At 45.0% G+C, this 14,230-nt stretch overlaps 1 protein-coding gene across 1 annotated transcript in view; it reads right to left on the bottom strand.

The window, feature by feature from the left end:
* Window positions 1-14,230, bottom strand: part of LOC124552505 (uncharacterized protein TP_0369-like) — a 222,410-nt gene that overhangs the window by 77,425 nt on the left and 130,755 nt on the right. The window contains exons 3-4 of the mRNA XM_047126791.1: window positions 10,783-10,909; window positions 2,911-3,010 (exon numbers count right to left, since the gene is read on the bottom strand). Coding sequence (XP_046982747.1) covers window positions 2,911-3,010; window positions 10,783-10,909 — 227 coding nt within the window. The remainder of the gene's footprint in view (window positions 1-2,910; window positions 3,011-10,782; window positions 10,910-14,230) is intronic.

Genomic DNA, 14,230 nt, shown 5'->3' with positions numbered 1-14,230 from the left:
TTCACATGACATGAAAAGCGTGAGAAATTTCACACACTTTCAATCGGCGATCCGCCATGATCATTTTGTGCACTTTTGCACTGATTTCTGGAATAGTGACACATCTTGGCCGACCACTTCATCTAAGCTCTCCCAACCAAATTTAAATTCATTTGTCCACTTGGCAACAGTTGAATATGAAGGAGCAGAGTCCCCCAGTGTATTCTGGATTTCGGCATGAATGTCCTTTGCTTTCATACCTTTCTTTACTAAGTACTTAATCACTGCTTGAATCTCGATTTTTTCCGTCTTCGCAATTCACTACGCGGGAACAACAGAGCCACGTCACCACCACAGCTCTCTTCCAAGAGCACTGACGAGGCACATGTTTACAGGCAATTGTCCAGTGAATATCACGTGAGCAATTCCTTGCGCTAGTGCTGATCTCTCGTGCTGATTCCGAGAACATTTCAAACCCCTTCCCCCCCGTCCCCACCACACACACACACACACACACACACACACACACACAAATATATATATATATATATATATATATATATATATATCTATGGTGGTCAGCAGTAGTCTGTAAATCTTTTAACAGCGTTGCAGGGTAGGTTGAGACTTTTTTTTTGGGCATCAGTCTGCTGACTGGTTTGATGCGGCCCGCCACGAATTCCTTTCCTGTGCTAACCTCTTCATCTCAGAGTAGCACTTGCAACCTACGTCCTCAATTATTTGCTTGACGTATTCCAATCTCTGTCTTCCTCTACAGTTTTGCCCTCTACAGCTCCCAGTACCATGGAAGTCATTCCCTCATGTCTTAGCAGATGTCCTATCATCCTGTCCCTTCTCCTTATCAGTGTTTTCCACATATTCCTTTCCTCTCCGATTCTGCGTAGAACCTCCTCATTCCTTACCTTATCAGTCCACCTAATTTTCAACATTCGCCTATAGCACCACATCGCAAATGCTTCGATTCTCTTCTGTTCCGGTTTTCCCACGGTCCATATTTCACTACCATACAATGCTGTACTCCAGACGTACATCCTCAGAAATTTCTTCCTCAAATTAAGGCCGGTATTTGATATTAGTAGACTTCTCTTGGCCAGAAATGCCTTTTTTGCCATAGCGAATCTGCTTTTGATGTCCTCCTTGCTCCGTCCGTCATTGGTTATTTTACTGCCTAGGTAGCAGAATTCCTTAACTTCATTGACTTCGTGACCATCAATCCTGATGTTAAGTTTCTCGCTGTTCTCATTTCTACTACTTCTCATTACCTTCGTCTTTCTCCGATTTACTCTCAAACCATACTGTGTACTCATTAGACTGTTCATTCCGTTCAGCAGATCATTTAATTCTTCTTCACTTTCACTCAGGATAGCAATGTCATCAGCGAATCGTATCATAGATATCCTTTCACCTTGTATTTTAATTCCACTCCTGAACCTTTTTTTTATTTCCATCATTGCTTCCTCGATGTACAGGTTGAAGAGTAGGGGCGAAAGGCTACAGCATCGTCTTACACCCTTCTTAATGCGAGCACTTCGTTCTCGATCGTCCACTCTTATTATTCCCTCTTGGTTGTTGTACATATTGTATATGACACGTCTCTCCCTATAGCTTACCCCTACTTTTTTCAGAATCTCGAACAGCTTGCACCATTTTATATTGTCGAACGCTTTTTCCAGGTCGACAAATCCTACGAAAGTGTCTTGATTTTTCTTTAGCCTTGCTTCCATTATTAGCCGTAACATCAGAATTGCCTCTCTCGTCCCTTTACTTTTCCTAAAGCCAAACTGATCGTCACCTAGCGCATTCTCAATTTTCTTTTCCATTCTTGTGAATATTATTCTTGTAAGCAGCTTCGATGCATGAGCTGTTAAGCTGATTGTGCGATAATTCTCGCACTTGTCAGCTCTTGCCGTTTTCGGAATTGTGTGGATGATGCTTTTCCGAAAGTCAGATGGTATATCGCCAGACTCAATATATTCTACACACCAACGTGAATAGTCATTTTGTTGCCACTTCCCCCAATGATTTTAGAAATTCTGGAATTCTCGTTGAGACATAATAGGTAAGAAATAAGAAAAAATTCGATACGTTGCGACAGAACGTCGTTCAAACTCAGTGAGTTGTTGATAATGGCGTCTTTGTCGCCTTTAAGGCATTCTTGACTAAAAACATCTCACCACGTCCGATCTCAAAGGTAAGTAACGCTCACGACCGTTAAGCTTGTATTTGAAGCGAACTTGATTTTCATCTTCATAGTGGCGTTGCTAGCCCCACGTAACGCGACCGACGCGAAATGAGATTATAATTCATCTTTCATATGTAGAAACACGCTTATCAACTTTCGTTGATGTCTCACAACTCCTTGTTAGTGTTGCGTATTTTTTTTCAGTCAGTGTATATTGACTTTGTTCAACAATACTTTATGTAACAGAGACAGCTGGTTAATATTCAAAATATCAGATGCAAAAAAGAAGAAGAATCATATAATGATTTAATATTATTTGATTATTTATAATCAAGCAGCAACTTCTTCAGTTAAAAGAAAAACTGTAGCAATTCTTGTGTTTTGACCGCATTTAGTTTCTGGAATTTGTAACTGAATATTTCGTAATTAGCGATCTCATATCCGTTGTATACCGTACACAACACTGATATTCTGGTTTTCTTTTCAGGCGTTCGCAGCGTTAGCTGTTCTGGCAGACTGCTTACTGATAATGTAACCACGCATACCGCTCCATCAGCTCCCCTGCTGACGTCATTGACAGAGTATACTCTGAATAGCGGGTTGATCATTTACTGTCCGCTGCTGGGAATAAGTGTGGCTTCAGTCCGGTTTGAGGTGGATGGCTACAGGGGGCGGGCTTGTTTCCGTGTCGGTGGTTGTGATCCACTCCGGAGCTGGCGTGTACTCACGTGCTGCCTGGCTGGGGTCGTCGGCCACTGGAACGCAGCGGTCCTGGTCCTTCTGGAAGCCCGCGCAGCACTCCTCCACCAGCCGGTCGCGAGACACCACCTGCACAGGAGCTCACTCTGCACCACCCACCTCTCAACTCACTGCGCCACGGAGGATCACGGAAAAGGGCTTAAATGCAGTAATTACAAAGCATAAGATCTTAGCGGGAGAAGAAAATAAAAATAGAAAACAACAGGATTGAATGAATGCACCTGCTTTAACTACACTACTGGCCATTAAAATTGCTACACCGAGAAGAAATGCAGATGATAAACGGGTACCTTTTCACGAAATTTGGGTGCATTGTTCTTGAGAAATCAGTACCCAGAACAACCACCTCTGGCTGTAATAACGACCTCGATACGCCTGGGCATTGAGTCAAACAGAGCTTGATGGCGTGTACAGGTACAGCTGCCTATGCAGCTTCCACACGATACCACAGTTCATCAGGCGTATTGTGACGAGCCAGTTGCTCGGCCACCATTGACTAGACGTTTACAATTCGTGAGAGATTAGGAGAATGTGCTGGCCAGGGCAGCACTCGAACAATTTCTGTATCGAGAAAGGCCCGTAATGCGGTCGTGCATTATCCTGCTGCAATGCAGGGTTTCGCAGGGATCGAATGAAGGGTAGAGCCACGGGTCGTAACACATCTGAAATGTACCTCCTTACACGAGGCATCACAACAACGTTTCACCAGGCAACGCCGGTCAACTGCTGTTTGTGTATGAGAAATCGGTTAGAAACTTTCCTCATGTCAGCACGTTGTAGGTGTCGCAACCGGCGGCAACCTTGTGTGAATGCTCTGAAAAGGTAATCATTTGCATATCACAGCATCTTCTTCCTGTCGGTTAAATTTCGCGTCTGTAGCATGTTGTCTTCGTGGTGTAGCAATTTTAATGGCCAGTAGTGTAGCTACAATCAGTAATACACTATAAGATAAAAATCACCTCTCGTTCTTATGGAAGCACTTACTCGGATGGCGCTGAATGATAGTGTTGTTAGATGTCCTCCTGAGGTATATAGTGCCAAAGCTGTACATATGGTGACTCTGATCGTGCAAAACCGGAGCTGGTTGGAGATTCCTGCCCATAATGCTCCAATCGTCCAATTGGGCAGAAATCCCGCGACGTTGTTGGCCAAGGTAGCACGTGACGGGCACGAAGATAAGCAGTAGAAACTCTTGTCGTGTGCGGACGAGCGTTATCTTGCTGAAACGTAACCCCAGGATGGCTTTCCAAGAAGAGCAACAAAACGGAGCGTAGAATGTCGTCGAGGTACCGCAGTGCTGTGGGGGTGTCCGGGTGACAACCAAAGCAGTCCTGCTGTGGAGTGAATAACGGCACCCCAGGCCATCGCTCTTGCTGGTCGGGCTGTGTGTCGGGTGACAGTCACGTTGGCATCCCACAACTGCGAGGGCGTCTCCAGACAGGGGGATCACTTCGAAGCGAGAAACATCGCTGAAGACAGTTCTTCTCCCGTCAGTGAGATTCCATGCTGTCTGGCCTGCGGACCATTTGTTTTCCCAGGAGGACACCCTTCCACCACAGCTGTGCGTCGACGATACTCTACGTGCCGCTTTGTTACCCTTCATGGCCAGCCATTCTTGGGCTTACATTTCAGCAAGATGATGCCTGCCTGCACGCGGCGAGAGTTTCCACTGCTTGCCTTTCAGCTTGGCAAACCCTACCTCGGCGAACAAGATTGCCAGATTTCTCCCGACTTGAGAACGTTTGGAGGATTATGGGCAGGGTCCTGCAACCAGGTCAGGATTATGACCATCAAAAGTGCCAGTAGGATAGACTTAGGCACGGTATCCACCAGGAGGACATACAACAGTTCTATGAATCAATGCCGAGCAGAATAACTGCTTGCATAAGGGTGAGAGATGGACCAACTAGTTACTTGAATTTGTGGAGCACTTTCTCTTGAGTAAATCATTAAATGTTTCTGAAAGTGTTCGGATTTGTTCGTCTGTACATATACGTCACATCTACCGATTTCCGTGCCGTTAGGATAATTCTTTCTTCCTGCGTCTTTTTTTACTTTTCTATCTTAGGGTGTATGCATATATGTTGCAGATCCGGAGGTGTGTTTAAGAAATAACGCGAATTTTTTGCTTCTACGCGAAAACTTTATTCGCTCGTCGGTCGAATTTCCTTGCGTGACGCAATACCCTCACATTAGAATCGCTAATTACTACGAGACCAATAGCTCGTAAACAGAGGTTGACTCCACAACGAATACATGTCGGTACGTGTTTGTCGCGCAGTATTTGTTTGGCTGTGATGTCATGGTACCAGCGTAGGCAAATGCGCGTTAAGTTGTAAACTGATGTAGCATGGAAACGCGACTAGCTGCGACGTCGATTTTGGTGTCACTGTGGAGACCTTGTGGAGCGGTGCTGGGAACCAAAATGAAACAACAGAGATATTCCCCGGGTTATAGGTGAGAATCGGTATTAAATTGAATATTACAAAGTAATTGATTGTGTCGCCTCATAAGACTCGTCTATATGATCGGAATTATAGAAAACGCAGGTCAGAGGAAAGGTCGTGCCGAAAGGAATCCGAAATGCCTAAGATGTCCAGTGCCGAAACAAAGTGAGACGTAAGGCAGCGTCGTCGAAAAGGAAATGCAGTACTGGCGAAGAGCCATCACGTAGTTCCCCACTGTATTAAATACACTGAAGAACCATAGAAACTGGTACACCTGCTTAACATCGTGTAAAGCCCACGTGAGAACGCACAAGTGCCGCAACACGACTTGGCGTGGAGTCGACTAACGTCTGAAGTAGTGCTGAAGGGAACTGACATCAAGAAACCTCCACGGTTGCCCGTAAATCCGTAAGACTACGAGGAGTGGAGATATCTTCTGGACAGCACCTTGCGAGGCATCCAAGATATCTTCAATAATGAAACTTCCTGGCAGATTAAAACTGTGTGCCGGACCGAGACTCGAAGTCGGGACCTTTGCCTTTCGTGGGCAAGTGCTCTACCATCTGAGCTGCCCAAGCACGACTCACGCCCTGTCCTCACAGCTTTACTTCTGCCAGTACCTCGTCTCCTACCTTCCAAACTTTACAGAAGCTCTCCTTGCAGCAGTAGCACTCCTGAAAGAAAGCTGTGAGGACGGGGCATGAGTCGTGCTTGGGCAGCTCAGATGGTAGAGCACTTGCCCGCGAAAGGCAAAGGTCCCGACTTCGAGTCTCGGTCCGGCACCCAGTTTTAATCTACGAGGAAGTTTCACATCAGCGAACACTCCGCTGCAGAGTGAAAATCTCATTCTGGATCCTCAATAATGTTCATGGCTGGAGAGTTTGGTGGCCAGCGGAAGTGTTTAAACTCAGAGCCACTCTGTAGCAATTCTGGACGTGTGGGATGTCGCATTGTTCTGCTGGAATTATCCAAGTCCGTCGCAATGGACATGCACAATGGACATGAATGGATGCAGGTGATCAGACAGGATGCTCACGTACGTGTCACCTGTCAGAGTAAACGTGTCAGGAGTTCCATATCACTCCAACTGTACACACGCCTCACACCATTACAGAGCCTCCACCAGCTTGAACAGCCCCTGCTTGCGTGTAGGGTCCTTGGATTCATGAGGTTTCCATACCTGTACACGTCCTGTACACGTTCATCCGCTCTACACAATCTGAAACGAGACTCGTTCGACCAGGCAACATGTTTCCAGTCATCAACAGTCCAATGTCGGTGTTGACGGGTGCAGGCGAGGCGTATGGCTTTGTGTCGTGCAGTCATCAAGGGTACACAAGTTGGCCTTCGGCTTCGAAAGCCCTAATAGATGACGTTTCGTTGAATGGTTCGCACGGTGACGCTTGTTGATGGCCCAGCGTTGAAATCTGCGACACTTTGCAGAAGGGTTGCACTTTCGTCACGTTGATCGATTCTGGTGAGTCGTCGTTGGTCCCATTCTTGCAGGATCTTTTTCTGGTCGCAGCGATGTCGGAGATTTCATGTTTTACCGGATTCGTGATAGTCACGCTACACTCGTGGAATGGTCATACGAGAAAATAGCCACTTTATCGATACCTTTGAAATGCTTTGTCTCATCGCTCGTGCACCGACATAACCCCATGTTCAAACTCACTTAAATCTTCATAACCTGCCACTTTAGCAGCAGTAACCGATCTAACAACTGCGCCGGACACTAGCTGTGTTATAAAGGCGTTGCCGACCGCAGTGTCTCATTCTGCCTGTTTGCATATTTCTGTAAGTGAATACGCATGCATATAACAGTTTCTTTGGCGCTTCAGTGTTTATTCATTATTAAATTAAATCTTAATATGAAGCAGTTCTTATGACTTCATCGCGCCGCTTATGCGATAAATCTAAGGCGCTGACTCGAACTGCGCATCCAGAAATTTTTTTGGAAAGAATTTTGCTTATTGGTCTCTATCGATGTCATGCCCTTCAGTATAGTCCCCATTTGTTATTACATCCTTATGCCAGCGCCTTTTCCAATCCCCAAGACCCTTCTGGAACTCAATTTTGGTGACAGCTTTCAGCTCTCTCGGTGATGCGTTTTTAATCTCATCTGTGCCCACTTTAAGATTTTACCTATTTTTTGGAACAGAAGTCAGTCACGTGGCAACATGTCTGGAGCATATGAAGTTTGGGGCACTATTAAAGTATTGTTTTCAGGCCAAAAATTCATGAACAAGCAGCGAATTATGGACGAGTGAATTGTCGTGGTGCAAAATCCATTAACATTGTCTTCAGGAAGTTGTCAACAGCGCAAATATGTTTCACAGTATTGATGACCCAAAGCTGCATTTGGTTCTTTTCTTGTACTACCCATTGTCTGGTGACTGTATTATAGCAATTGGAGGATGAGTCACAAATGTAGCTACAATCACAAAAATAAAATGTAAACGATAATGGCAAGAGCATCACTATTGTCACTTGCCTAATGCAAACCGATGTCAGCGATGTGGGTCTGTAATTCAGCGGACTACTCCTATTTCCTTTCTTGAGTGTTGGTGTTGTGCAACTTCCTAGTCTTTAGGTATGGGTCTTTCTATGAGCAAGTGACTGTATATGACAGCTACGTACGGAGCTACTGTGTCAGCATACTCTGAAAGGAACCTGACTGATATACAGTCTGGTCGAGAGGGCTTGCCTTTATTGATTTATGATGCTCCACTGTGTCTAAGTTCCTCATTTTGTCAATTGTTCTTGATTTGAATTCTGGAATATTTACTTCGTCTTCTTTGGTGAAGGAAATACAGAAAACTGTGTTTAGTAACTCCGCTTTAGTGCCACTGTCATCAAAAATATTACGAGTGCTGTCGTGCAGTGAAGGTCTTGATGGTGTCTTGACACTAGTGAAGTTAACACGAATCTCTTTGGCTATTCTACCAGATTTCTTTAAAGAGTTTCGTTGTGGAAAGTATTAAAAACATATCGCATTGAAGACAGCGGTGAATGTCGAGCTTATGTAAAACTTGTCCAGTCTTGAGTATTTTACCGAGCGAGGTGGCACCGTAGTTAGCACACTGGACTTGAATTTGGGAGGATAACGGTTCAAACCCACGTATGGTCATCGTGATTTAGGTTTTTCGTGATTTCCGCAAATCAGTTCAGGTAAATGCTGGGATGTTTCCTTTGAAAAGGCACGGACGACTTCCTTCCCTATCCCTCCCTAATTATATGGGAACGATCACCTCGCTGTTTAGCCCCCCCCCCCCCCCTCCCCGAATCAACCAACCAGCCATCTTGGGGATTATGCGTTCTTTTAAATTTGGCATGCTTTTTTAGTTGCTTCTGCAACAGTGTTCTGACCTGTTTGGTGTACTGTGCAACAGTACACTCGCTGTCATCTGACAACAGAACAGTTGCACTAATCGGACTGATAACACACGAAATTACAAAAATTGCGTTAGTTTTTGAACACATCTCGCATAACGTTTTTGGTTACTTCACCTTTTTAATGGTGACACTGTATGAAGAGGGACTGACAGTGCGTTTATTAATTAAAACTTACGGGTTGAATTACCGTGGTCCTTCCTGACGTTTCGTTGCCTACTGCGGGCAACATCTTCCGAGGTGAGTCAGCGACTGGCTGTTAGACGCTGGAGGTCCCGCTTATATAGAACGCTTAGATGGCGCCACCACTCGTCACGTGCTTTCGACTTTAAAACCAACTCTGGCTAGTGCCATCTCTCTCGATTACAGGTAATTGATTGTCAGTTCGTTGGTGCAAAGTCGACCGCCATATCTTGTCTAGTTTCAATCCTTCTCTTTTTTTTTCTTATGGGACTTAACTGCTAAGGTCATCAGTCCCTAAGCTTATATACTACTTACCCTAAATTATACTAAGGACAAACACAAACACTCATGATCGAAGGAGGACTCGAACCTCTGCCGGGATCACTTCTTTTTTATTAAAATTATTTTCGCGCTTATATATCTCTACAGCTTCTGTATACATGCGGGTATAATAGTGTGAAGTCGTAGCTATCACGTTTGTCTCACTGATTAGACGTCTCTTCGGTGAGGATAAGTCGATTATGGTACGACGACTGGAGAGCCCGGCTGTAGCGGAACACGTTTTCAAAGACGGTGGTCACGAAATAAAATTTAGTGAAACAAACGTGATAGCTAGGACCTCACATTATTATACCTGCCTGTATAGAGAAGCTATGCAGATCTATAAGCACGAAAATAATTTTAATAAAAAAGAAGAAGGATCTAAACTAGACAAGATATGACGGTCGACGTTGCACCAACGAAGTGACAATCGATTACCTGTAATCGAGACAGATGGCAGTAGCTAGAGACAGTTTTAAACTCGAAAGCACGTGACGAGTGGTGGCGCCATCTAAGCGCTCTATACAGGGTGTTACAAAAAGCTACGGCCAAACTTTCAGGAAACATTCCTCAGACACAAATAAAGAAAAGATGTTATGTGGACATGTGTGCGGGAACGCTTAATTTCCATGTTAGGGCTCATTTTAGTTTCGTCAGTATGTACTGTACTTCCTCGATTCACCGCCAGATGGCCCAATTGAAGGAAGGTAATGTCGACTTCGGTGCTTGTGTTGACATGCGACTCATTGCTCTACAGTACTAGCATCAAGCACATCATTACGTAGTATCAACAGGTTGTGTTCATCACGAACGTGGTTCTGCAGTCAGTGCAATGTTCACAAATGCGGAGTTGGCAGATGCCAATTTGATGTATGGATTAGCACGGGGCAATAGCCGTGGCGCGGTACGTTTGTATCGAGACAGATTTCCGGAACGAAGGTGTTTCGACAGGAAGACGTTCGAAGCAATTGATCTCTACGCAACCCCGGTACCAAATGTAGAGACTCTTCGTGCTCGTATTGTGGACGGCTGTGATACAATACGTCATTCTCCAGGGCTGCATCAGCGCATCAGGGATTCCACGCGACGGAGGGTGGACGCACGTATCCTCGCTAACGGAGGACATTTTGAACATTTCCTGTAACAAAGTGTTTGAAGTCACACTGGTACGTTCTGTTGCTGTGTGTTTCCATTCCATGATTAATGTGATTTGAAGAGAAATAATAAAATGAGCTCTAACATGGAAAGTAAGCGTTTCCGGACACATGTCCACATAACATATTTTCTTTCTTTGTGTGTGAGGAATGTTTCCTGAAAGTTTGGCCGTACCTTTTTGTAACACGCTGTATGTGGACCACGGCAATTCAGCCCGGAAGTTTTAATTAATGAAGGCGCCGGCCGTGAAAGCTTACATGTGATGATGACTGTGTTTACTTGTGACTAGAGGTGGAGCCGTGGTGACTGCTGGGACAGGAGAGACGTGTGTGAGCGACTGACCTGCGTCCTGTCGACCTCCCTCAGCTCGGTGTGGTACTTGGAGCAGCGCGGCGGCACCTTCATGCACCACTGGTACGTCCTCAGGGTGACCGGCTCCTTGGAGCGCACCTTCATCGTGACGTTGTACCTGCGGGCAGGGAGCTCTGCTGTACTGTCGGCAGCGGGCCGATAACACGGCTGAGAAAAAACGTGTAGCTTAATCAAAAAATGGTTCAAATGGCTCTGAGCACTATGGGACTTAACTGCTGTGGTCATCAGTCCCCTAGAACTTAGAACTACTTAAACCTAACTAACCTAAGGACATCACACACATCCATGCCCGAGGCAGGATTCGAACCTGCGACCGTAGCGGTCACGCGGTTCCAGACTGTAGCGCCTAGAACCGCACGGCGACTCCGGCCGGCTGTAGCTTAATCATTATGCAGTAACATGGTTGCTGAAAGACCTGATTAAATTTTCCACTTACTGCCATGAATGGCATCTGTCATAGAGTGTGAACAGGAGTAATATAACGGCCAAGATTAAGAGAAAGGACCCAATAATAACTGATTACAACAGTTGTAAGTAGGCTGTTTAGGTTTTTATGTTGGTAACGCCATGTAGCGCTCTATATGAAAATCACTGACTGTGCTGTGTGAAGGCTGTGGTTGGTTTGCATTGTTGGAGTAATATTCGCCATTGTAGTGTTGGGCAGTTGGCTGTTAACAGCGCGTAGCGTTGCGCAGTTGGAGGTGAGCCGCCAGCAGTGGTGGATGTGGGGAGAGAGATGGCAGAATATTGAGACCGCACGATCTGGACGTGTGTCCATCAGAGACAGTAAATTTATAAGACTGGATATCATGGACTGATACATATATTATGACTTTTGAACACTATTAAGGTAAATACATTGTTTGTTCTCTATCAAAATCTTTCATTTGCTATCTATGCCTATAAGTAGTTTGTGCCTTCAGTAGTTAGAATCTTTTATTGAGCTGGCAGTATTGGCGCTCGCTGTATTGCAGTAGTTCGAGTAACGAAGATTTTTGTGAGGTAAGAATTCATGAAAGGTATAGGTTATTGTTAGTCAGGGCCATTCTTTTGTAGGGATTACTGAAAGTCAGACTGCGTTGCGCTGAGAATATTGTGTGTCAGTTTAGTGTTGATCAGAATAGGCAAAGAGCGAAATGTCTGAGTACGTTCAGTTTTGCTCAGCTGCTTGAAAAGCAAATAACGTAAGGGGTTTATCAGGACAGTAATTCATTAATTTTTCTAAGGGGACGTTACACAGTGGGGGTTAACCTGCTGAGGACATTATATCGTATAAGATTTAGGGTTAATACACTCTGAGACACAAATAATGACGCACCACAAAGGAGTAACCCGAATGGGACAGAAATCGGTAGGTGTCATGTATACAAACAAACAAAAGATTACAATTTCAGAAAAATTGGGTGATCTATTAAAGAGAAAGAGCTTCACAAATTAAGCAAAGCAATAATGTGTTTGTCCACATCTGGGCATTATGCAAGCAGTTATACGGCTTGGAATTGATTGGCAGACTTGTTTTATGTCCTCCTGATGGACATTGTGCCAAATTCTGTCCCGCTGGCGCGTAGTAGTGTCAAAATCCCGAGCAGGTTGGAGGGCCCTGCCCATAATGCTGCAAACGTTCTCAATTGGAGAGAGATCCAGAGAATTTTGCTGGCCAAGGTAGGCTGTGGCAAGCACTAAGACAAGCAGTAGAAACTCTCCCCATACGACGGTGGGCATTATCTCGCTGAAATGTAGGCCCAGGATGGCTTTCCACGAAGGATAATAAAACTGAGCGTAGAATATCTTCGACGTGTGCTATAAGGGTGACGAGGATGACAACCAAAGTGGCCCTCCTTGGCAACCCAGACCACCACATCTGGTTGCCAGGCTGGGACTTCTCCAGAAAAGTCTTCGACCTGGAATCTCAGTGACTGGAGCAGAATTTGCTTCAGTGAGGAGCCCAGTTTGAAATAAGACCGAATGACCAGAGATGTGTCCGGACAGTGGTGGGACACCATCCTGAACGTCGCCCGCCATACAGCCTACAAGCCGGAGTGATGGTCTCGAATCCCATTCATTTTCATAGTACGATACCTTTAGTTGTCATCGGCTGCACCCTTATGGCACAGCGCTACGTCGACGACACTGTACAGCCCGTTTTGTTGCTGTTCATGGCAAGTCATTCTGAGCTTACATTTGGGCAAGGTAATGAATGCCCTTCCACACACGGCAAGAGGTTCTGCTACCATGGTCAGCAAGGTTGCCAGATTCCTCCCCAAATCACAGAAAGTTTGGAACATTGTGGGCAGTGCCTTCCAACCATCTCGGGATTTTGACGATCTAATGCACCAATTGCACAGGATTTAACACGATATCCCGCAACCCAGCAACTGCTTGCAAAAGGGCTAGATGTGGTCCAACGTCTTACTGACTTTCTCAATTTGTGAAGCTTTCTCTCTTCAATAAATCGTGCAATTTCCCTAGAATTGTAACCATTTATTTGTCTGTACATGTACATCACCGATTTCCATCCCATTTGTATAATTCCTCCTTGGGGGGTCGGTTTTTTTGTCTTAGAGTATATAAAGGAGTGATAGGAAATGTAACGATCACTTGAACGCAGTATTTCTGAGGACGAACTTTCCGTGTGTTATTGTAAATGAATTAGTGTCTGGGTGCAAGAATGGGACTGCCAGTCCCGCAGTCTGTTACCCATTAAAGAAATTAAAAACCGTCCTTACAGCCAGACGATAATTTATTTACGACTGGAAATCATCACAGTGCTGCATCCCCACCATCCACGGCGATGGAATGTCGAAATGAATGGAAGACCTGAATTTGTTCTAAAGATTCTGAGTGGGTGTGGTACATCTGTAAAGGAAAGTAATCTGGTCTTCAAAATTTATATTATACCCAAACAGTGTATTACTGAATATCGCTTCTTTACCATAACTGTATCTAATAACACCCCACTGCAACCACTAAAAACCTGTAATAGGAATTATAAAAACATCCCATATACGTTCATGTAAAAAATGTGGATACTTGTTTGTGTGTGTGTGTGAGAGAGTTTCACACAAGCAAATGGTTCAAATGGCTCTACGCACTATGGGACTTAACATCTGTCGTCAGTCGCCTAGACTTAGAACTACTTGAACCTAACTAACCTAACGACATCACACACATCCATACCCGAGGCAGGATTCGAACCTGCGACCGTAGCAGCAGCGCGGCTCCCAACTGAAGTGCCTAGAACCGTTCGGCCACAGCGGTCGGCTTCACGCATGCTTGCAACGTTATCTACACTCGACATTAATGTTGGAAATGTGATGATGTGGCCCGCCTCTAACAGCCAGACATTCCACACGAACATTGCAGATGAACGTGCACACTACACGCACACACAGCAAATGTTCTCACTAGCACAATTGAA

This window comes from Schistocerca americana, chromosome 10, assembly GCF_021461395.2.
Source record: "Schistocerca americana isolate TAMUIC-IGC-003095 chromosome 10, iqSchAmer2.1, whole genome shotgun sequence".
Taxonomy (NCBI): Eukaryota; Metazoa; Arthropoda; class Insecta; order Orthoptera; family Acrididae; genus Schistocerca; species Schistocerca americana.
This window is presented reverse-complemented; position numbering and strand designations above follow the sequence as displayed.